The sequence below is a fragment of the Lytechinus variegatus genome, chromosome 1 (genome assembly GCF_018143015.1).
Source record: "Lytechinus variegatus isolate NC3 chromosome 1, Lvar_3.0, whole genome shotgun sequence".
Classification (NCBI taxonomy): Eukaryota; Metazoa; Echinodermata; class Echinoidea; order Temnopleuroida; family Toxopneustidae; genus Lytechinus; species Lytechinus variegatus.
The window spans coordinates 20651742-20675086 of NC_054740.1; the positions used below are offsets into that span (position 1 = coordinate 20651742).

The window sequence follows — 23345 nt, forward strand, 5'->3', positions numbered from 1 at the left end:
GAGCGCGGATTTATAACACACGGCTCTATGGGAGAATATCACATATTTCACTTTTTTACATTATATTTTCAATTTAATGCTGTATGCAACGTTAAAATCACAAGGCAAAACATTTTTATGTTAAAATATATGATAACCATGCATATTTTTATCGATGGACTCAACATCCAGAAAACGGGGGAAAACGACGAGGTCGACTGAGTACTTAGTTATTCAATATATTAGCTATCATATAGCATATACCGTGACAAGGGTGTCAGATAAGGTCAACTTAACACTTTAGAGTGTTCATATGTTCTCTTGATTTGGTGCTCATTTGACACTCAGTGTTCAAGCAATATACTGTATTGAAACAACACTTATAGAGTGTAAAATAAACACCAAATACTCAGAAGTGTTGAAACAACACCGTGACAGGTGTTGGATAGAAATATTTTAACAAAAATTATTGTTGAAGTTACACTTCACTGGAGTAACTCAACACTGTCTGTTGTTGGGGTATAAAAAATACCCTAGTGTTAAGTTACACCGTCAGGCTGCAGGTGTTGAAGAACTTGAACACCACTAATGGTGTGAATCCGACCGTGAAACAACACCAAAGCTGGTGTAAGTGGTGTTGGTATTTTTTTTTTTACACCAATGGGTGATTTAAACTGGCGTTTAAATGTTCGTTTCTGCAGGTGTTCGAGGGTGTCAAATGAACACCAAATGGTGTCACTAACATTCTCCGACTCGTGTTCAAATTGAACACCAAGACTGGTGTTGATATATTTTAACATCCTAAATGTTGGTAATCTTAACACCAGTGGCAGTGTAACTCCAACACCAGATGGTGAGGTCCTTTATTGATTGGGCTGCTAGATTTAACACCCGTGGTGTTAAATATAGCTATAACGTCGCATAGTCTCCAATATTATATTTAATGGGATTATCAGTGATTCACCATATGATTTCTACTTTGATTTCCTCAAAATTAACTGAAAGGAGGGGAAACTTCAGACCAAGCCCTGATCTACATCATATAATGCACGTACAGCAACCTATTTTCCCCCCATTTTCTGGATGTTCAGTCCATCTCCTTTATAAAATATGCATGGTTATCATATATTTTAACATAAAAATGTTTTGCCTTGTGATTTTAACGTTGCATACAGCATTAAATTGAAAATATAATGTAAAAAAAGTGAAATATGTGATATTCTCCCATAGAGCCGTGTGTTATAAATCCGCGCTCTTGCCCTCTTTAAGATGGCGGCCGCCCCGACCATGGAATCACAGCAATTTGATGAAGTCCGCCCTCTAGTGTCAATAATATACATCTCTATGATGCACACGAAGTCCACCCACGGACAACTTTTATTTCCGTGAGTCCACCCCGGTTCACCCAAGAAAATGTGAGAAAAAATCCAGCAAGCATGTTTTGGTGCTGAAATTTTCATCGAAATTTGTTATTAAATAGGAAAATCATGAAGTTTCGTCCGGGAGTTTTGCTTTTTTTCATAGGCCTATTCACTGACACACGAACGATGTTGTCCCTCGATCATCACCCGGTCCCTCACGCACTATTTATTTTGTTATTCATTGTTTGAAACATAAATTCTACAGAAAGGACCAATTTGACTGAACAAAACGATGGTTATTCCCCATGTTCAATGAGGAATACAAGTATTCAAGTGTTCATTCCCCGGGGGGGACCACTTCCAGTCACGAGTGGATACCATGCGCGACCATGGGGTCTCGAAAAGCACCCTAAACACGTAATTTCCATATTCTGAAAATGCACCCCTTAACAAGTATTGGCGTGTGAAACCCTACCCTTAACAAGTATTGAAGACAAAACGATACACTTGGCAAATATTCCCTGAAATGAACCCCTAAACAAGTACAGGAATGTTTTATTGTACGGGTCCTTCGGTCGTCGGCTACTTATTTGGTTTAGTACGACCCCACATTCTACACCTCGCGCAAATCGGACTCTAAACACGAAGTGTTGGGGCAAAAAGGACATCCTTTATAAAACATTTTAATTTTCTTTTATCATCCCCGCAAATTCGACCCTAAACACGTAATTTTCCTGACGAAATAGATACCCTTTTTTCATTATTTTTGTGTTTTTGAATTTTGACACCCTTATCACGTTACGTACGTAACGTGCCCTATCGTGAAAAAGACATCCTTTTTACGTGTTTTTTTGGTCGCGCATGGTATCCACTCGTCAATGTAAGTGGCCCCCCCCCCGGGGTTCATTCACACATGACAATGAGGGGATCTCGAAAATTTGAATAAAAAATACAAAGAAATAGCTAGTGATCGACTGAGTGATCTACACCATCATTCCCTCATGCAGATTAGGATGTGAATATAAGGCGATCGCCCCACCAATGAAAATATTGGGGTGACAAGCATGCATCATTCAATTCAATTCAAAATGGTTTATTTAGATAAAAAACTTTCATCACAGCACAGAGTCGAATTACAAAAAGTTTTTACAATATAAAAGATTGAAATCATAAGGAATAAACAAAGTGTGGCATACAACAACAAAAAAAAAATGATACAATAAAAAACAAATATGGTACACAAAGAGAAACTTATAAGAAAAAATGTGTTCGATATGACGTTAACATCAATTACAAAAATCACAGAACTAAAACAAAAAATACAAATTCATAGATGAGACATACAAATTATGCAAAGTACCAGATCATATACAATTAAGGTATAAATTAAATACATGAATACACAAGAGATGACGGATAAGGAGAAAATATAGGCAGAATAACACGAGTGAGGAGAAAAGGGACAGAAGATAAAAAAACGAAGCAGCAATTAAATAAGGCGGATGAAAAAAAACAAAACAAAAAACAAAAACATACAAGAACAATAGCATAGTAAACGAGATGGAGTAATTGATCAATAGTGAAAACAACTTAATTTGGAATACAGCGTAAATATATAACGAAACAAAAGAAGGACAAGAGAAAACGGTAGCGAGGCTACTATAAAAAAAACTGTTTAAGTTATAGATAATTCGATTTCAACATAGTCATGATAGTAAACTGTGAAGATAAAAACAATAAAATTTGTCTGTATTGTACCAGATTACATCGTTAAACAAAAAAAAAATTAAATGGAGTGCATAACGTTTGTGTTGAAAAAAAAAATGAAAATGGAGAAAAGAGAAAAAGGAGAAAGCATTGAGAAAAAAAACTGAAACGTGAAGAGAAGGACTGTGATAATGAGAAGGAAAAGGAATAAACAGGCAGAGACCAAAGGTGAAAAGAAAGAAGCAAGGGTAAAAGAAAAGGGAAGGAGATACTGAAAAGAATCAAATGATGAAGAAGGGAAAAAAAGGATGAGGAAAGAAAGGGAATAAGTAGTAGAAACAGAATGAGGGGAAGGATGGAGAAATAGAATAATAAAGAGTCAAAGGGAAAAGTGAGACACGAAACCACAAGCATATGAGGGATTGACAAGTCCAAAGAGCAGGTAGGAAGGAACAAGTAGCATACTTACTATTCACTTATTCTGGTTATTGTTAAGTATACGAATGAGATACGGTATTGCACTATTTTGCATTCGTTTAGTTTTGCATTTTGGCTCAGGGATTAGGGGTTTACGTCTCAAGAATCTTGGATTATCTGGAGGGAAAAACGATTCAAATTGGTCTGTATTGAGTAGAGTTTTCTTAAAGAAATTCAAACTCGAATCTTCCCTTCTATCAGAGAGTGATTGAAGCTTCAATTCCACCAAGACATTATCGTAAGTAGAGTAGCGTGTGCCCATAACTACATGAACTCTTTCTAACCTTGTGATCTGCTCTTTGGTGAGTCCCCCGTTCCATACAGGAGCTGCATATTCCAACACGGGCCTAATATAGCACCTATATATTGTCAACAAATCATCTTGGGGAAGACCATGGCGTTTCAATAATCTAAGCATGTGAATTTTGCTGTTTGATCTCTTTATGATATCATTTGTGTTTTGGTCCCATTTTAAGTTGTTTTGGATAATGACTCCTAGAATTTTGGTTGATTGAACAGTTGCCAGTTCATGGGTACCAATATAAACTGATGGGTGCACTTGGAAAGACTTTTGAAAGCAAACATTCATTTGCGCACATTTTAGGGGGTTCATTTTCATATGATTGCGTTCACACCAGGTTAGAATATAGTCCATAGATTTCTGCAATTCAGATAATTGGTTATTGTTCCTACATTCTACAACAGAAAGATCATCTACGTATTTGAAGGTAGATGAGTTCATCGATTTGCCTCCAAATGATTCCGTAAGTGCAAAAAATATATATATGTGTTTCACAGAAATCAGCAAATGAACCAAACAGCATAAAAATCAGTTTTTACATCTATAGTACAGTACAAAATTATGATTTATCCGCGTGCTCCTCGGGAAGTGATTCTTTATCCATCATTGCAACCATGTAGGCCCTATAATCTCATCATATAGGCATGCATAGAATTCTTTTCTGCCAATGAATAAACCAGAACAGTGGCGTAACTACGGGGGGGGGCATATGGGGGCGAAAAACGGGGAAAAGGATAAGAGGGAGAAAGGAAGAGAAACGTGGGAAAGAAGAAAATATCGTTATATTATAATTTTGAGTATGATATGCTTCATTACATAAGAAACGGTTTAATTATAACTTCATGAAACATAATTTGCTCAGGGTGTCTTCATTTTTCTTGGTGCTCGCATTGTCTGTTTAACGAGATATACAATCCTATTGTACTATAAAATAGCCCGTTTTCACTAAGTCAAACCAAACATATTTTCTATAGCACTTCGAGCTATCATTGTTTTATGTATATATATATATATATATATATATATATATATATATATAGTGACATGCTTCTTTTTTATGACTCAAAAGTTATTGCCTCATGTTAAGATATATATGAAACATTTCCTGTCCGAGATTAATGGCGAGATGTCTGTTCTCCATGAGTTCCTAAAATCGGTCCTTAAAATGACCTTTCTTCTGATCTGAATATCCGAAATTTTCATCATTATTTTGGTCAATGATATATGTATGGTCCTAGTTAATTGCGCTTGCAATATTTGTTTAGCGGAGATGTGTATGATAATCATGATTGCAATAACTAAAAAAGTGTTTCATGTGTTCAGATGTAATTTTAACAAAATCAGGAAGCGCTTGACACTCACAATGCATGACTATGGTGAGATATGTATACTCTTAATGGATTCTTAAAATATATTCACTAAAATCTTGCTGTTGGGGTCACTATATACAAATTTCAGCTCGCGCTTCGCGCTCGTATTGTTTAACGAGACATTTACCTATATGATTACACAAATTTGATTATATGTCCATTTTTAGGTGTGAATATCAAAAATTTTCAGCTCGCATTATCTAATCAGTGAGATACATATCCGTACATGACATTGTCCTTAAAATGTCTCTATTATGTTAGTACCTGGCAACTGACTAATTTTTGCTGGTGCCCCCCCCCCCATAATGCCGTGACCCACGGTACACCACTGAACAAGATAATGGCAAACCCCTTTTGCCACAGGCGAATCCATGTGAGCTACGAATATCTCTAAATTAATTCTAACAAACTACTGGAACCACCCCCACCCCCCTTCCATCCATGACAGTTGATAAAATAAATCGGCTTAAGATTTGCGCTTGCATCGATTTTTAACTCATGCATCATATTCATAGTTATAAAAAGTTCAGTTTTCAGGCCTCATTATCAACATCTCGCGCTCTCATCAGGCTTAGTAGATTCATGATAGTATATCCACGAATTCCTAGTAATCAAATTGCTCTTTTCTTCAGATTGGAATATCGACAAGTTTCATCTCGAGCTTAGAAAGAGGAATGAGGAGGGTCTTATCTATCACATCAATCTCGTCGAAGACTGCAACCGCGTAGCCAGGTTCTAATTTTGGAGGGGGCCGTGCATGCGAGGCGTGCCAAACTTGGTGCCGACAGTTAACAGTTGACTTTCAATTCGCGGGCCGGACTTGTCCCGCAAAAAAGTACCCTTCCCGGACATTTTTGGGAACACCCATGCGGTCCCTCCGACCCCGGAGGGGGGTATCATGCCCGGGGGGGGGCCACTTACATTGACGAGTGGATACCATGCGCGACCAAAAAAAACACGTAAAAAGGATGTCCTTTTCACGATAGGGCACGTTACGTACGTAACGTGATAAGGGTGTCAAAAACACAAAAATAATGAAAAAAGGGTATATATTTCGCTAGGAAAATTACGTGTTTAGGGTCGAATTTGCGGGGATGATAAAACAAAATTAAAATGTTTTATAAAGGATGTCCTTTTGCCCTAATACTACGTGTTTAGAGTCCTATTTGCGCGAGGTGTAGAAGGTGAGGTCGTACTAAACCAAATAAGGTAAAGCCGACGACCGAAGGACCCGTAACAATAAAATATTCCTGTACTTGTTTAGGGGTTCATTTCAGGGAATATTTGCCAAGAGTATCGTTTTGTTTCCAATACTTGTTAAGGGTAGTGTTTCACACGCCAATACTTGTTAAGGGGTGCATTTTCAGAATATGGAAATTACGTGTTTAGGGTGCTTTTCTAGACCCCATGGTCGCGCATGGTATCCACTCGTGAATGGAAGTGGCCCCCCGGGGTATCATGGCCTGAAAACTTGACATTTAAAGCACTTTTGTAATACTATGAGTAAGATGCACGAGCTAATATATTTTCAACAATCAATGCGAGAGCAAATCGCGAGCCGGAATTTTTGATAAACTGTCAAGAAATGGGGATTTTGAGTAGCACCAATCTGTTAATCATGTTGACAATGACTACAAGTGCTTCATGCGTTCGGATGTAATTCTAACAAAATCGGCAACCGCTTGGCACTAGCATAGATTACTATGGTGAGATATGTATACTCTTCATGGATTCCTAAGATAAAGTCCTTAAATGTCCCTGTTTGGGATCAATATATAAAAAAAATCAGCTTGCGCTTCGCGCTTGCATTTTTTTTTAGCGAGACAGATACATATCATGATTACAAAAAATTGCTTATATCCCTTTTTAGGTCTGAATATAAAAAAAATCATGCTCGCGCTTGCGTTATTTGATCATTTAGATAATATCCGTGTCCTTAACATGTTTCTATGATGTATCAGGCCGGTGCCCCCCCCCCCCGCCATGACCCATGGTACGCCACTGTTCGTGGTGACCTGCTTTTTTCTTATTAGGAACGGATGTGAAATGATTTGTCTATTGATATAGTGAAGGTACAGTAAAACCATTTTCAATTTTCTGAGAAAATTACATTTCATCCCGGCATTTCATTGATTTTTTTTTTTTTTTTACCATATTCGATGTCGGGAAGCTGCCGAACTTCCCGGTCGAAGCTGCTCGCATATGACGTCACAAATCACCAAAACTCCAATAGTTTTTTATTCTTTGGTGGATTTTTTTCTCAAATTTTCACCAATATTTTTATTTTTTCTATTTTTACAAAAAACGTTTTGTCAGGGTGAATGTTTATATACCGTCAATCATAAGAAGCATGCATGGGCCTGTAAATGAAACAAGCAATCCATGCCTTTTGTTTATTCATGTTAGTGGGGGATCTTCTAAAATGCTTTCAAAATGACTTTTGAACCCTTTTGAACATGTTTTTTCCCCCCCCTGTCCCTTCTCCAATATATAAGCTCTCAATGCATGGTGGTATACTAGTGGCTGGTGTTCATTGAATCCCAAAGATCCCAACCGAGGATCACAACCTAACCCAACCAAACATTGGTAAGAGCCCCGTCAGAGCCTTATATCAGAGAATGGCCAGGGAGGGATAATAATTAATATATATGTTCAAAAGGGTTCAAAAGTCATAATGAGAGATTATAAGATAACAGTATTGTGCTTCTTACTCCGCACGAAGCATTTCGCTAGCATGATGCCGGTCGAATTTGGCTCACAACACCCAGCACTAACACCGTGCATGCACCCGCATACCGGTGCTGTGCTATAATATTGTGTATGGCGATATCTCTCTTTATCATTCTTCAACACATGTTGTTCAAAATGGCGACGGTCAGCCTCCTGCGAAACATCAGAACCGGTCAGAAATTGTCTTCTTTTTATCTCTTACAAGGAGAGATTGCTCGTCCGAACAGATGCAAAACATGCAGAAGTGTGTCAACTAGCAGACTATCGACTTTTTCGACTTTTTCAAAACCTAAAAGCGATAGTTTAAAAGATAAATTTGGAGGAGGAGGTAAGCTTGATTTTGACTCGGTGCCAGATTTACACAGTTCCCATCTATAGAAAATGATGTCGTGGATTTCGAAGAATTAATATGTGTACCTCGAATGTGAAATTTTCGGCTGCTTTAATACCACTCATTCAATGAACAAGGTTATGATATAACCTTGTTCTCAGTTACATTTCCAATTCCATGTATGGCAAAATAAGGGTGGCAATGTGGCAAGACTTCCATGTCCCCTCCACTAAAATTGAAAAAAAAAATATGGAGAAGGTTTTTATCAAGAATAGAATTATCTAACAACATATATCTAAGAGATTTAAGAAGGAAAATTCGGATACATACCAAAATATGGCTTTATTCCGTGTGTAATTCCCAATGGCATCGGTTTATTTAGTCAGAAAAATAAATACCCAATACTCTTTGAGAGTAGTCAGTAGACTAGTCGTAATATGATCGCACGCCACAACTGGGTGTTGTGGCGTGCGCCTGTAATCCAAGCTGTGGGGAAGTTACAAATTGATGCAGAGGGTCGAGGTTCGAGCCCTGGTCACGTCTTTCAGATGGTGACGTTAAAGGTCGGTCCCAGACGTAAATAATCATATCTGATTGATACACGTCTGACAAAACTCAAATACATGTACACACACACACACGATAATTGTTATGAAACCCATGGCTTTCAACAATTCCTGCTAGCTCAGTGAGTAAGGCGACAGACTGGAGATGCTTCGTTCTGCAGCGAGAGGTTCGAATCCAAGCTCCCACCGGAAGTAGGAAGAAAAAAAAGGAAGAAAAAAGAGAAAGACAGAAGGGGGTTTTGGGGAAGTATTTTTTAAAATTAGTGGAGGGGACATATGGAAGTCTTTCCGGCAATGTTTGGCTTTTTGTTCTTTTTCTATGGAGTATGGGACAAATGCTAGATTTTCTTAATCTTACTCTGTCACTTTTCATAATTTACAGCCAGGCCTAGGCCAGGCCATGTATGTAGGACCTATCTGAACTCAGCTCTTAATCTTACTTATGTAAATTTAATTCTTTAAATTATTTTTTCTTAATTGAAAATAGAGATTGAAAAATGAAAATGTTCTTGCCATATTACTTTCTCCCAATATAGAGGGGGTACACAAAAATATGCCCAAAATTCAAGTTTGTGAGCGCTCTGGTGAATACAAAAATTATTCCCAAGTTAAATGAAAAATAAATTGCAACTGTATGGAAATTAGTAATTTTGGTCACAAAATTGATATTTTAATGATTTTTTAAAGTGTATGCTGTGTACAGCATTGGCATACCATAGGCTACTCCTACCTGTAGATTCCCCAAAGGCAGGGTGGTAGCAGTAAACAAGTGCTGCTTACTAATTTACTGCAACGGTGCAACCTTCTTTTTTTTCCCTTGTGTTGAGACCAAAAGTTTCAACTCTGTTTTTTTCGTGAATTTGTTTCATAAAGCGAAAGAGAAACAGAAGAAAGTAAGTAGAAGCATAAGAAGGAAAGGATAGGGGTTGGGGATGGGGGATCTTCTTTCTGATAAATTACAGTCCACTGACTGGTGTATTGGATGAGAAATAGAAAAATAGATTGGAAATTTGGAGTGAGACTACAGTGAGAGTATTGGGCCGGAGCCCAAGACTTGTCCTTGTAATCATGGTAATATTAGGCAGAGCCATGAGAGGGTACTCTCCAAAATCATAAAATGGGGTAGAATTAGTGGCATTGAATCACCAGACCATCACCTTGTGGTTCAAAGTCTAGAGATTTATCCGCTGAGCGACAACATTCACTATCATAGTTAATAAGTATTACATTTTTTTTTTCTTTTTGTTACAGGCTTACAGCATCATGAGTTTATCCATGGATTGAGCAGAAACATACACACAAGTACAACAGCATTGTCAGGAAAAAAAGATTTCTATCAAATACTGGGGGTTCCTAAAACAGCAACTCAGAAAGAAATCAAGAAAGCTTATTATGAGGTTTGTTTAATTTTTTGTACTTGACCAATACCATGACCTGAGTCAATCCCAGGCCAGCAAGGCTATGGGATTTAAAATAAATTGTCCTCGCTGCCCCTTCATTGAAACTGGCCTGGGATGGATTTGATATCCTTTTTAAAATTTCCCTTTTGTGTTGTAACATTGAAATATACCTGACAGAAAAGTGGCATTCCCCTACATCAAAATTGATGGTCTTGTTCACTCATAAAATGTTGACGGTTAAATCTTTATATTGCCATTCTGGTACACTCATCTAGTTTTAATTCTTGAGATTCTCTTCTCCTTTGACTTTGTGCCTCCCATTTGGTATAGTTCCTCTTACCCTTATATTATTCAAAGTTTTCTTTTCCCAAGTGTTTGTGCCACTTAAAATGGCCAAGGTATCTGATTTTTCTTTCATCATTTTTTGTCTCGCCCACCAGAGGTGAAGGCGAGACTTAGGGATCCAAATGTCGTCCGTCCGTCACAAACCTAATGACACATAACTCCACAACCGTAAGTCGCTTTTCGACCAAACTTGGATGGTAGATGGACTTGGGGGACCTGCATGTAATGCTGCAGTCAGAGGTCACATGGTAAGGTCAAAGGTCATTTTCAGGTCAACTTCAAAGTTTACATGCAAGACTCTCTTATGACAAGTGTTATCATCCCAGTCATTGCACAATGAAGTTTTGATACAATTCTGTTGCGTGCCCTTGCAAATCACGATATTTCTGGTTATTTTCATAAGTGGGCGAGACACAAAATCACTTTTGCCTTGTTATTTAGTAACAGAATCACACTGTCACAATGTGTTTATTTGTTGTAAACAGTTGGCCAAGAAATACCACCCTGATAGGAACAAAGAGAACCCTGATGCATCCAAGAAGTTTGCTGAAGTTGCAGAAGCATATGAGGTAAGTAATATATTTTGTTTGTTCATTTATAAAGTTGATAATAATGACAGCAATACTTGTAATCGTGCACTTCTTCAGATGAGATGCTAATTGAGTCACTCTTTAGTACCATAAGCATCTATCTTGATCAGGAAAAACACTTGTAAATTCATGTGTCTTACATAACTACAACCCAGGCATCCACCTCTTAAGGTCTTCAGACTCCTCCATCTTTCAAGTCCTCACATCCAAACATTTTTTGGATGACACCATGGTGGTGTTTCATAAAGCCGTTCATAAAGTTACGCACAACTTTACCCCCAACTGAACCCTGTTCTCTAGTGCTAAATCAGTTACATAGGGATATCATTTAGCACAAGAAATGGTCACCAGTCGTGTGAAAATTCATTTGTAACTTACGAACAGCTTTATGAAACGGGCCCCGTTTTCTTATGTTGTCCTACTTTAGATTAATCCAGACCATGGCCATGGATGTGCTATCAATTGGCTTTTTGGCTCTCTGATTGGCCTTGTATTTTTTTATGCCTTTTGAGTTTTTTTTCCATTTGTGCTGTAATATATATCAGGCCTGTGAAATCTCCGCTATTTAGCGGAAATCCGCTATTTTCATTTTTAAGACCAATTTCAATTTCCGCTTTTTTCCTGTGTTTCATTTCCGTTTTTTTTTGTAGTCAAAATTCCGCTATTTTATCCAAAACGGCTGGAAAACAAGTCTAGGTAAATGGATGCGAGCAGAATGTGTGTGTTGTGAATATACACGTTACGGGGCCTTGTATTTTGCCTTCGCGAAGTTTCGAATGAAACTGCTGCGGATCCATAGAGATATACATCTCTATGCGCGGATCACACCGTGCACCGTTGCCGTTGTTGGCATACAAGCGCAAAGCAGCGGCTCAAATCGCGATATTTTGCGACTGGTAAATACGTCTGTAAGGATGATGACGTCATCCAAGATGGAAACTTACGTTGACCAACGAAAGGATCGAAGATGACGATGTTTCGATCATTATTTCAAAGGAATTAGCGGTAACTGCGGTCTAAGGTACGATATTTATGAATTTTAAACATTTTTTCGTAAATATGGATGTGATTTCTTTTTCATAATGTGACATTTTATGTACAAAAAAACGATCAGAAAATCGGGTTTCCACTGTTAGATCTAACGTTACTGCTAAAATACGTTGTCTGTACTTACGGGCCTCCAAGCTCTTCAGTCTATGTATTGGTGAGTGAGCCAACGCAGTTCAGCTGAATTTTTCCGCTATTTTTTTGAAACCCCACTCACAGGCCTGATATATATATATATATATATATATATAAAGGAGAGTGGACTAGCCCTAATTGTATCAAAATTTAAGGCCTGCAATTAATGCCTAAATAGTAATTACTGTTGATTTGTAAAATACTTTCTAAAGTCCATTCAGATAATATATGAAATATATTTGTATATTTCAGGTTATAGGAGATGAAGGTCGGAGGAAAGAATATGACACGGTAGGTCAAGCTGGTTTTGGAGCAGGTGGAATGGGCGGTGGGGCTGGTGGCTTCCAGGGACAGTGGCAACAATCAACCATGGATCCTGAGGAACTCTTCCGGAAGATCTTTGGCAATCAGGCTTTTGACCGAGGTGGCATGTTTGACGAGTCAATGTTTGGTGGATTCAATGCTGCTCATGAGGTATATCGACTAGTTACCATTAAATGCAGAATATTGGATATACTCCTGATAGAAAATTGGTTAATCACTGGGAAATCTTGGTGTAAAAATATATTGATGATATTGAGAATACTGAACCATGATGCAAGTCACACTGCTTTGTCTTGAATAATGACCTAACATTGCAGGTACTTGACATTATGCATGTAAACATACTCTTCAATTCTTTATTTTTGTAAGATATTTATTTAACAGGAAGAGGAGTTTCATTTAGCATTTTTCAGAGAATATGAGATTTATATTTAACATGTTTCATATATATCTACTGTTCCTATATATTGTGATGAGATCCAAAATTAGAAAAAAGTTATCAGTTATGCTGCAGTAGAATGAAGCAGGTTTCGGATAATTCCACCCTAAATAAATTGCATCTTGTTGATTTTTTAGTTGTGACCTTAAGTTTGTTTCATAGTTCAAATTTGAATTAATATATTTTGTACGCTGATTTGCTGTATTCAGGTGGCCATGGATTTGACATTCAGTGAAGCAGCCAGAGGTGTAAACAAGGAGATAAACGTTAAGATGGAGGACAGGTGTGAACGATGCAAGGGATCTCGTGCTGAACCAGGAACAAAAACATCAAAGTGTCACCAGTGCAATGGAACAGGACAGGTTAGAATTCTTTTTTAATGATATATGTTTATCTACAGCGCGTCCCAAAAAAAACTATACACTTTTGAAATGGCTGCCAAATAAAAAATGTAGTACTTTGGGAAAAAAGACTTATAGATATAAAGAGCTATTAAAGTCAACTTTCAAATGACACCAAAAAGTTGGAAAACTATTCATGCTTGAGCGAGCACTGCCCACTGAAACAAAGGGTATGAAAATTAGGGTGGGCTGGAATTAGCCTTCCAATTTCTCTCAGTTTTTTGTTTGTTTGGTACTTGCAAAGTTGAGGGTTATTTGTTGAATTAAAGATCAGATGTGATCAGTTTGTTTGTGAAAATTTAATGCGTTATTAAATTGAAATGTAATGCATGAGTGATCATGAATTGCAATTTTTAGTGCAGCATTTTGTCTTTATCATGTGGATCTCAACAATGTGTTCATGACAGTCAGGAGAAGAGGGGGTAATATGACTTAGGTAGGTGAAGTACGTTGATGGGATAAAGGTCAACAGAACATTTAGCAACCCCTCCCTCCATCTCTACCTCCCCCCCCACTTTTCTCCTCCTGAGATACTTAATTAAAATGTAATGCATGAGTGAACAGGAAGTCATTTTAGTGTAGCATATTCATCTTGTGGACCTCAGAAGTGTGTCCGTGAGAGTCAGAGTAATGTGATGGTACCTGTTACATGCAAGAGGGCGAGATATGCTAAGACTTGGTTAAATGGGCATTCCTCTTCTTTTTGTCCTTTAACAAATTAAAAGTCATATGTACCCTCCCCTGTCCACCTCCATTCCCCCCCCCCCACTCTCTCTCTGTCTCAATTCCTGGATTATAGCCTATTCAAAACTTACCAGCCCAGTGACCGGTGGCTGATGGTCAGTTTTTTTTCTTTGAATGATTACCAAGAAATTGACTGATTATGATGATTTTTGTCTCACCTGTGAAGCAAAGTGAGACTATAGGCGCCGCTTTTCCGACGGCAACGGCGTCGGCGGCGTCAACATCAAATCTTAACCTGAGGTTAAGTTTTTTAAATGACATCATAACTTAGAAAGTATATGGACCTAGTTAATAAAACTTGGCCATAAGGTTAATCAAGTATTACTGAATATCCTATTAGAGTTTCATGTCACATGACCAAGGTCAAAGGTCATTTAGGGTCAATGAACTTAGACCATGTTGGAGGAATCAACATCGAAATCTTAACCTGAGGTTAAGTTTTTGAAATGTAATCATAACTTAGAAAATATATGGACCTAGTTCATGAAACTTGTACATAAGGTTAATCAAGTATCACTGAATATCCTGCATAAGTTTCACATCACATGACCAAGGTCAAAGGTCATTTAGGGTCAATGAACTTTGGCCGAATTGGAGATATCTGTTGAATTCCCATCATAACTTTAAAAGTTTATGGATCTGATTCATGAAACTTGGACATAATAGTAATCAAACATCACTGAAAATTTTGTGCAAGTTTCAGGTCTCATGATTAAGGTCAAAGGTCATTTAGGGTCAATGAACTTTGGCCGAATTGGAGATATCTGTTGAATTCCCATCATAACTTTAAAAGTTTATGGATCTGATTCATGAAACTTGGACATAATAGTAATCAAACATCACTGAAAATTTTGTGCAAGTTTCAGGTCTCATGATTAAGGTCAAAGGTCATTTAGGGTCAATGAACTTTGGCCGAATCGGGGGTATATGTTGAATTCCCATCATAACTTTGAAAGTTTATGGATCTGATTCATGAAACTTGGACATTAGAGTAATCAAGCATCACTGAAAATTTTGTGCAAGTTTCAGGTCTCATGATTAAGGTCAAAGGTCATTTAGGGTCAATGAACTTTGGCCGAATTGGGGGTATCTGTTGAATTACCATCATAACTTTAAAATTTTATTGGTCTAGTTCATTAAACTTGGACATTAGAGTAATCAAGTATCACTGAACATCCTGTGCACGTTTCAGGTCACATGACCAAGGTCAAAGGTCAATGAACTTTGGCCGAATTGGGTGTATCTGTTGAATTACCATCATAACTTTGAAAGTTTATGGATCTGATTCATGAAACTTGTACATAAGAGTAATCAAGTATCACTGAACGTCCTGATCGAGTTTCAGGTCACATGATCAAGGTCAAAGGTCATGTAAGGTCAATGAACTTTGGCCATGTTGGGGTTTTTTGTTGAATAACCATCATATCTCTGTAAGTTTATTGGTCTAGTTCATAAAAAGTGGACATAAGAGTAACCATGTATCACTGAACATCTTGTGCAAGTTAGAGTAGTATTCAAAGTCAGCACTGCTGCTATATTGAACCGCGTGATGCAGGTGAGACAGCCAGAGGCATTCCACTTGTTATGAAATAATTTATTGAAAAAAAACTGAATGCCTGATTGATCACATTGCACATTTAATGAGTTGATTTACTGATAAATTGTTGAATAATGATTGATAGGAAAAAGTTGATGCCCCAATTCAGAATTAATCATTAAATCAACATTCTGCTCTGGACTTCACGCGTACATGACAATAGCCATCAGTCTCTCAACAGGAGGGGAGGGCGGGAAAGAGGGAGGGGGCAGGGGCTGAATGTTCTGTTGACCCTTATTCCATCAACCTACTTCTCCCACTTAAGTCCTATCTCACCCCTATTCTCTCGACTCCCATGAACACATTGCTGAGATCCACATGATAAAGTTGAAATGCTGCCCAAAAAGAGATTCAAATGATAAAGTTGAAATGCTGCCCAAAAAGAGATTCAAATGATAAAGTTGAAATGCTGCCCCAAAAGTATAATTTGTGTTCACTCATGTATTAAAGTTCAATTTAATAATTTCTCAAATTTGCTTAAGCAACCAAAACTGGTCACGGTTGATCATTAATTTATCACAACGCCCTTAACTTTGCGAGTTTGAAAGGATTTGCCTCTCAAAAAACATAATTATTGGAAGGCTAATTCCAGCCCACCCTAATTTTCATACCCTTTGTTTCAGTGGGCAGTGCTCGCTCAAGCATGAATAGTTTTCCAACTTTTTGGTGTCATTTGAAAGTTGACTTTGTTGGCTTTCCATATATGTAAGTGTTTTTCCCCAAAGTGCTACATTTCTTATTTGGCAGCCATTTCAAAAGTGTATAGTTTTTTTGGGGACGCACTGTAGTTGCATATTCAAAGGCATACTGTATTTTACCCCAGCTTCAGTATGAGCTGCTCTTTCCAGTGCTTGGTGCATTCAAGGAATTAATTCCACCGGTTACCCAGTTATCTCACCTGGGTTGAGTGCAACACAATATGGATACACTGTTGGAATGAAAACAAGCAATGGCTGGGATTTGAACCCAGGACCTGTGATAGAAAGATGCTAGTCAGATTACCAGACCACAAGGCCTCCATTTGCCAGTATGGTCATAGTTCAAGTACTGACATACTAGCCTTTGTGAAGTCAGTAATTTAATGTTTGTCACTTTCTGCAGCTCTTATATTTTGTTGATTTAAACTTACTGGAAGAGTCAGGGGAGAAATAGAGGTAAAAAAGAAATATTGCTAAAGCTTGCTTTTAGATAAGTGAATGAATTGAAAATAAATTGAGCAAGACTTTTATATACACCTAAAGATCAAGAGTGACTCTGATTGGAATTACAAGCAATAATGACAAACCACTGTCATTTATTGACTGACACCAACTTTGAATTTCTTTTGAATTCTACAGGAAACTGTGAACACAGGACCATTTGTGATGAGAACAACATGTCGGCGTTGCCGTGGTACCCGAGTAATCATTAATGTTCCATGTATAGTGTGTAGAGGGGCAGGACAGACCATGCAAAGAAAGAAAGTAGTTGTTCCAGTACCAGCAGGTATGGTCTATTTCTAGTACTTGTGTTTTTACAGCTCTTGAATTAACATTGTTTTTATGTCTAAGTGATTTTTTTCCTTGGTATGGATGTCTTTTGAACATGGGAAAATAGTCATTTTCTGAATTATTGCATGTTCCTACTACAATCTCAAATTAAAATCGCAATACAGTTAAATGCACCTGAATCTAACAGGTGTATTCCTACAGCAGTAATGTATTCAGTAATGTATCAATTGCTATGTCATATAATTGGATTCTATTATCACTGATAGTTGTTTAAGATAAATGTCAGTTGTGGTAACGAGCTCAAATAGAGTCCAATGAAATTGAGAAAATGTATAAATAAAAAATGTGCTAAATAGCTCAGGAAGAAAATATATGTAATTGCTGCGAAATAAGGAAAATAACCAGGGAATTCCATCAATCGTCAAGATATTTTTCCAATCAATACACTGTCCCACGTATGCATTCATGTGTCAGTTTTCATCAGTTATCATTTTTCAGTTAATATTTCATGATCTCACAAAGATAAGTTTACATTAATGCACCAGATTTATGATAATATGGTGACAATTAACCTTGATTTAAAAGACTTTCTCATGAAATAATTGCTGCTGCAACTATCTTTTACCTTTAACTGAGAATAATTACTCTGTTTTCGAGATGGCATAGAGCAGGTATTCACTATTTTGTTTCATTATTTATTTTATGTTCTAGGTGTTGAAGATGGTCAAACAGTAAGAATGCCTGTTGGTAGTCAAGAGTTATTCATCACGTTCCGTGTTGCTAGGAGTAACCAGTTCCGAAGAGATGGAGCAGACATACATTCAGATGCTACCATCAGCTACACTCAGGCTGCTCTCGGTGGTACATGCAAAATCAAGGGAATCTATGATACTATTACACTTAATGTAAGTCTGGCCATTTTATTGATATGTTGATTTTTGTTTTGAGTTCACAATAGCTCAACAACTCGTAATGTTCATGAGCAATCAATAATAAGGATTTTAATGTTAACCAAAAACTTGCATATGTTTTCTATTAAGAAGAAAGTGGGAAAGTTTCATAAAGTTTAATCTTTTTGCATTTTAAAGGAAATATTGCACTTAAAGCCAAATTAAACGTCTAACACAGACAAAACTTTCAACCCTAATCTTAGTCATCACTGTATGCTGAACCAAGAATCTTTTTGCGATCCTGGAGCAAATTTTGAGTCCCACATGCACTTACAAAATGATGTATAGTTTTTTAACTCTGTATCAAGATGACTTTACCTTTTCATGTTACAGATTTTATTACGAATACTGTGGAGAAAGGGGGGCTGAATCAGTCCCCTCCCAGTCTCTTTAGGGCAGTCTGCATTATGGTTAAACTGATTATGAAAATACCACTCTTTGAGGATTGTGTTGTTTTATTTCAGATTCCACCCGGCACCCAGTCACATGCTAGGATACGTCTACCAGGTAAAGGCATTAGTCGTGTCAATGGCTACGGGTTTGGAGATCACCATGTTCATATCAAGATCAAGGTCCCTACGTAAGTAAAACTACTTTCACTGACGGTCATGACAATTTCATAATACTGAATGGTTTCTTTGATATACTAGAGTGTGAAAATGTGTGACATGTTGAAATGAATCTGGTGAAAGAGTGTGATATGTAGTTTGTCGTCCATATCGTTGGGGTCATCGGAACTGTCGTGTCAGACATACAACAGTTCAAACCCATTTTCAGAGAAAATCAACTTTAAAGCTTACTATAACTTTTACACTTTATTCCTCAGCCTTACAACATTTTTGTTTCTAGAAACGTTCATGGTTTGAAAGACCAAGACAATTGCTTGACATTGGTGTCTTTATTTTAAAAAAAAAGAAAATATTGCAAAAGAGCTACATGATTTTTAATTGGGTTTGAGTGGTTTTGATTTTCGCTGTACAAAAACGATGCAACAACCCTGAACGCGAGTTCACTGCATGCAATCAAGCAAAACCTAGTGCTCTTTCACGTGCAAAGTCAGTGCAGTGCAGAACGACGGTTTGGCTGACTGCACATTTGCAAATTAAGTGTGCGCAGCTGTTGTTTGCTTTGCTACAGAAAACGTTTTAAATGGGATTTATGCATTTTATCAAAAATCTGTATAGCATTGTTGTGAAAATTTTCACATATCTCAGAAACTAATATTGCTCGAAATTTAATTATGTATAAAATAGGACTTGTACGCCATTTTCTGCAAAATTCTCAAAAATCTTTTTTTTTTTTAACCAAAATTGACTAATACGACTGTTTGGATGAACATTGAGGATATATGATACATGTGTAAGTTCTTGTGCCATTCCCAGAGATGCCAACCCTCCCGATTTCATCGGGAGGCTCCCGAAAATTCATCCCAACTCCCGCCCTTACGATTACCATCCTTATCCTCCCGAAATTACGATTTTTTTCCATTGACCAAATTGGATTGGAAGGACATGTATCGTCTGCTAACTTTAGCATGTAGTAACTCCATTACGTTCGCTGCTACTAAATTCTGTGTGAAAAGTAGACAAATAAGGAGCAGCGAAAAGCTGGTGCATGTGATATGCCCAACGGGAATCCACTGTGCACCAGGCCGGTAGGCCCGGCTAGCTTCTCGAGGCGTGTGCGCTCGCGGCCACTGGATTTGTCGAGTCGTGCGATGGAATATCGGTGTGTGATTTCGGAGTATTGATGGGTTGATATTGACACGAAATGGCAGAAAATCAACAAAAAAGACCAAGAAATGGTCTCATAAGTATAAGACTGAATACAGTCTCCAGTACCTGTGTATTCGAAAGTCGGAAAGAGGAATTTACCATGCATTTTGCGCAATTTGCAGCGTGGACATTTCAGTTTGGCAGGGAGGTGGTGATGACAATTCGGAAGCACTTTCGTTCGGGAGCAAACGGAATAGGCCTACGGACATTGCGATGACAAGATCTTCGAGCTCCACTAGTACCCTGTTGTCTTCATTTCACCAAGCAAGGGACCAGCGCTGAGCTTTTCTTTACTGGATTTATAGTGGAACATAACCTGCCTATAGCCGATAGTGATAATTCATCCTGATTATTGTTGTTGAACAGGTACTTCTTTTGTCCCCTCATTTTTATTTACATGTGAATATGCATATTTGATATTTTTAATGTTAAAAAAGTGGGAACAATGTTTATTTCAAACATGTGAAATGCCCCAAAATAAGGGTCAGATTGCACTAGAGAGCATCTAGAAACCCAGAGCTTCCAGGGCCCTAAGGCGGGCCCTGGACCCCGGCCGCAAGGGTCGAGCGCTCCGCGCTCGAGATGTGCGCTACGCGCACATAATTTGGTGGCGTTGCAAATCCTCCCTAATTCTGATTTCCAAAAGTTGGCATCTCTGTATTACTTGCATGACTTTCATTATTATATGCCACTCTCCACCCTGGTGATGAGAGTGGATACTAGATCTTTTATAGATTGAGAACCTGATCTCAGCTACGGTGGGGGATGTCATAGGATGCTTTTCCATCACATGCTGTACAGAATGCTCGCAAAGAAATTTGGCTTTGTAAGCTGTCTCTTTTTTTTATTTCCTGTGTTAATATTTCTTCTTTATCTTGTACTTTCAGATCTTTAGGAGATAAACAGAAGGCATTACTAATGGCGTATGCTGAAGAAGAATCAGGAGTGACAGGGACAGTCAATGGACTTAGTAAAACACAGGATGGTATGTAGGGATTATAATGGGGATATAATAGGATGAAATCTGGTATTTCAAGCTGTTCATATGTTGCTGGAAGATTCCTTTCACAGCTTTGCACTCTCAACTTCACCGATTTAAAAATTACCTTTGATAAACTTGAATGTGAAAAAGAGTTGATTCTGTTTTGAAGAGGGTTTTTTTTTTTATAGATTTCCCCTGATTGTCCCCTTTCTCCCATCTGCATGATTTCTTTAAGTGATGTAAAAAAAAAAAAAGAATTGGGGATTTAGGTATTCAGAAGTAAAATAATAGATACTTTTAGGTCATCTTGCCCGTACTTTGGCACTGCCTTTGCTCTTTTCTTTACTTTTCTTTTCTTCCCCTCCCCTCGCCTCCCCTTTCTTCCTCCTATCTATTTTTTTGTTTTATTGCTTTAATTAGGCCCAAGTCATAAATTTTTGGACTGGTGCCTGCCCGTGAATCTCCAGCGGGTTGAAGAAGTACAAAAGAAATTCCAGTGTCAATGAATACTGAATATCAGCTGGTTTAAGAATTAAATTTCCCCCAAAGTTTCAAGTGATATTTTATTCCATTCAACTAAGTGTCATTATGAAAATGATATTTCTGTTCAGACTTCTCAATTTTCTTGTTTGATGATCCACAGCATTTGCTGGTACCATATATCAGTTTAAAACATTTTTTAGGTGCATTGATTGACCTGACTTGGTGGTTTTATATCTAGCTGAAAATTCTTAGAGAGTAGAAATCAGTTTTAATATTGAATTTATTTGGCTCTTTCCAACCACCAGCCCAAAAAGCTAAAGATGAGCCTTTAGATGAGAGTGATGAAGAGAAAGAACCAGGCTTCTTTGGGAGATTACTAGACAGAATCAGAGGAAATTAATCATGACATCATGGCAGAACTTTCTAGGTGGGTGGGACATCATCAATTCATGTGTTTTCCCCCATTGTTTTCACTTGAAATCTTATGTTTGAATTTTTTTAATCATGCATCAACAATTTCATGGAAAGTTTGGTTTGTGTTTATTTTCCATGTATTTGCATGAATTTGTGCAAGGTTCAGAATTGAGATTGAATGTTCATTAATTGTCATTGAGCTAAAAGAAGAGAATATGTGATTTGAGTTAGTCACATGTTACATTTTGTAATATTGAATTCATTGTAACAGTCATCAGAATTTTTAATTCAGAAAAAATACCCTATCCAGAAAGATCTGCCCATGGTCAATTGAGTGTAATGTATTTGAAATGAATTATACATAGAATATAATAAGTTGGTTGGTTGGTGTTTATTTTAACTGCGTTTGCATTCTAAATGAATATTTATGCCTTTTCCTATTTTTTTTCCTCTGTTATTCAGCTCTTTTTCTTTTTAAATTCAGTTTTAGTCTCTTTTCAATACCTGTTTAAATATGACCTCAGGCATGAAATTTGAAGGTTTTCCATCTATTTATTTCTTCACTCTTTCTAGGAGCCAACATTGTGACTGACGACCCACAGGGCATGGTGGGAAGGATCCGTCTTGGTCTAAACACTCCTAATTCACAAGAGTTTGCCACGAAGGTAGCAGATGATATCAATGAGAAAGAAGACGATACCAAAAGATCCAGCAAATCCTGAAACCCTCAGACATTTTGGATGAATATCAAATCACAATTAACTTGTTCATCACCGTGACAGGCCAGGAGAGAGAAGAGATTTTGTCTTCAACTATGGCAAACTGGATCAGTTGCACCGATTGAATTGAATTATGGCAAGCCATTTGTGCAGGTGGTGTGTCACAATCTCCTAGATATTGTTTTAAACCATGACAAGCCATCAATTTATGTAATTTAATTCAATTTATGGCAAGCTATCTATTAAGGTGGTGTGTTGCAAAGTCCTAGAAATTGTTTCTAACCTATGGGAAACCATTAGTGTTGGAGTCCTGTCACATAGGACTCAAACTATGACCAGCCATCCATGCCATTATTTATTCTCAATATTTCTGGTATTGGTAAAGTGTGAGTCATAAAACTAATTATCAGATATTGCACATTTTGCACATGCTTTCAAAGAATGATAGTTGGTGTGATCTCATGCATGAAGAGCTTGTCATAGGAAAATGGAATCTCAGTTCTTTTTATTCTTGGAAAAAAGGATCCCCAGCTGATGGTGGTATTGATCGAGTGTAGACCTTTGCCCCGCCTCACAAAGAGTTGCAATTAATCTGATCAACCACAACTATGGAAAGCCAACAATGTCAACATCTAACCTGCATGTTTGTTCAAAACATTTTCTAGATATGATGTATATTCATAAATTT

The 23345-nt window shown here is 37.5% G+C and overlaps 1 protein-coding gene across 2 annotated transcripts; it reads left to right on the forward strand.

Annotated features, from left to right (window-relative positions):
• Positions 1 to 8000: 8000 nt before the first annotated feature.
• On the forward strand, positions 8001 to 23304 carry LOC121408748 (dnaJ homolog subfamily A member 3, mitochondrial-like). 2 transcript variants are annotated; one of them, XM_041600382.1, is made up of 11 exons: positions 8023 to 8253; positions 10074 to 10219; positions 11053 to 11136; positions 12592 to 12813; positions 13312 to 13464; positions 17182 to 17329; positions 18046 to 18239; positions 18749 to 18864; positions 20947 to 21044; positions 21830 to 21951; positions 22512 to 22643. In XM_041600382.1, the coding sequence occupies exons 1-10, from the start codon at positions 8049 to 8051 to the stop codon at positions 21922 to 21924; spliced, it is 1461 nt and encodes a 486-aa protein (XP_041456316.1). In that variant the 5' UTR covers positions 8023 to 8048; the 3' UTR covers positions 21925 to 21951; positions 22512 to 22643. The 2 variants fall into 2 exon arrangements, with proteins under 2 accessions (XP_041456307.1, XP_041456316.1); XM_041600373.1 differs by lacking the exon at positions 21830 to 21951 and having other exon boundaries at positions 8001 to 8253; positions 22512 to 23304.
• The last annotated feature ends 41 nt before the right edge of the window (positions 23305 to 23345 follow it).

Coding starts and splice junctions, on each gene's coding strand:
- LOC121408748 (XM_041600373.1), top strand. CDS start 8,016: ATGGCGATATCTCTCTTTATCATTCTTCAACACATGTTGTTCAAAATG. Junction 17,330..18,045: donor AGTTGTTCCAGTACCAGCAG/GTATGGTCTATT, acceptor TTTATGTTCTAG/GTGTTGAAGATGGTCAAACA. Junction 18,865..20,946: donor ATCAAGATCAAGGTCCCTAC/GTAAGTAAAACT, acceptor TTGTACTTTCAG/ATCTTTAGGAGATAAACAGA.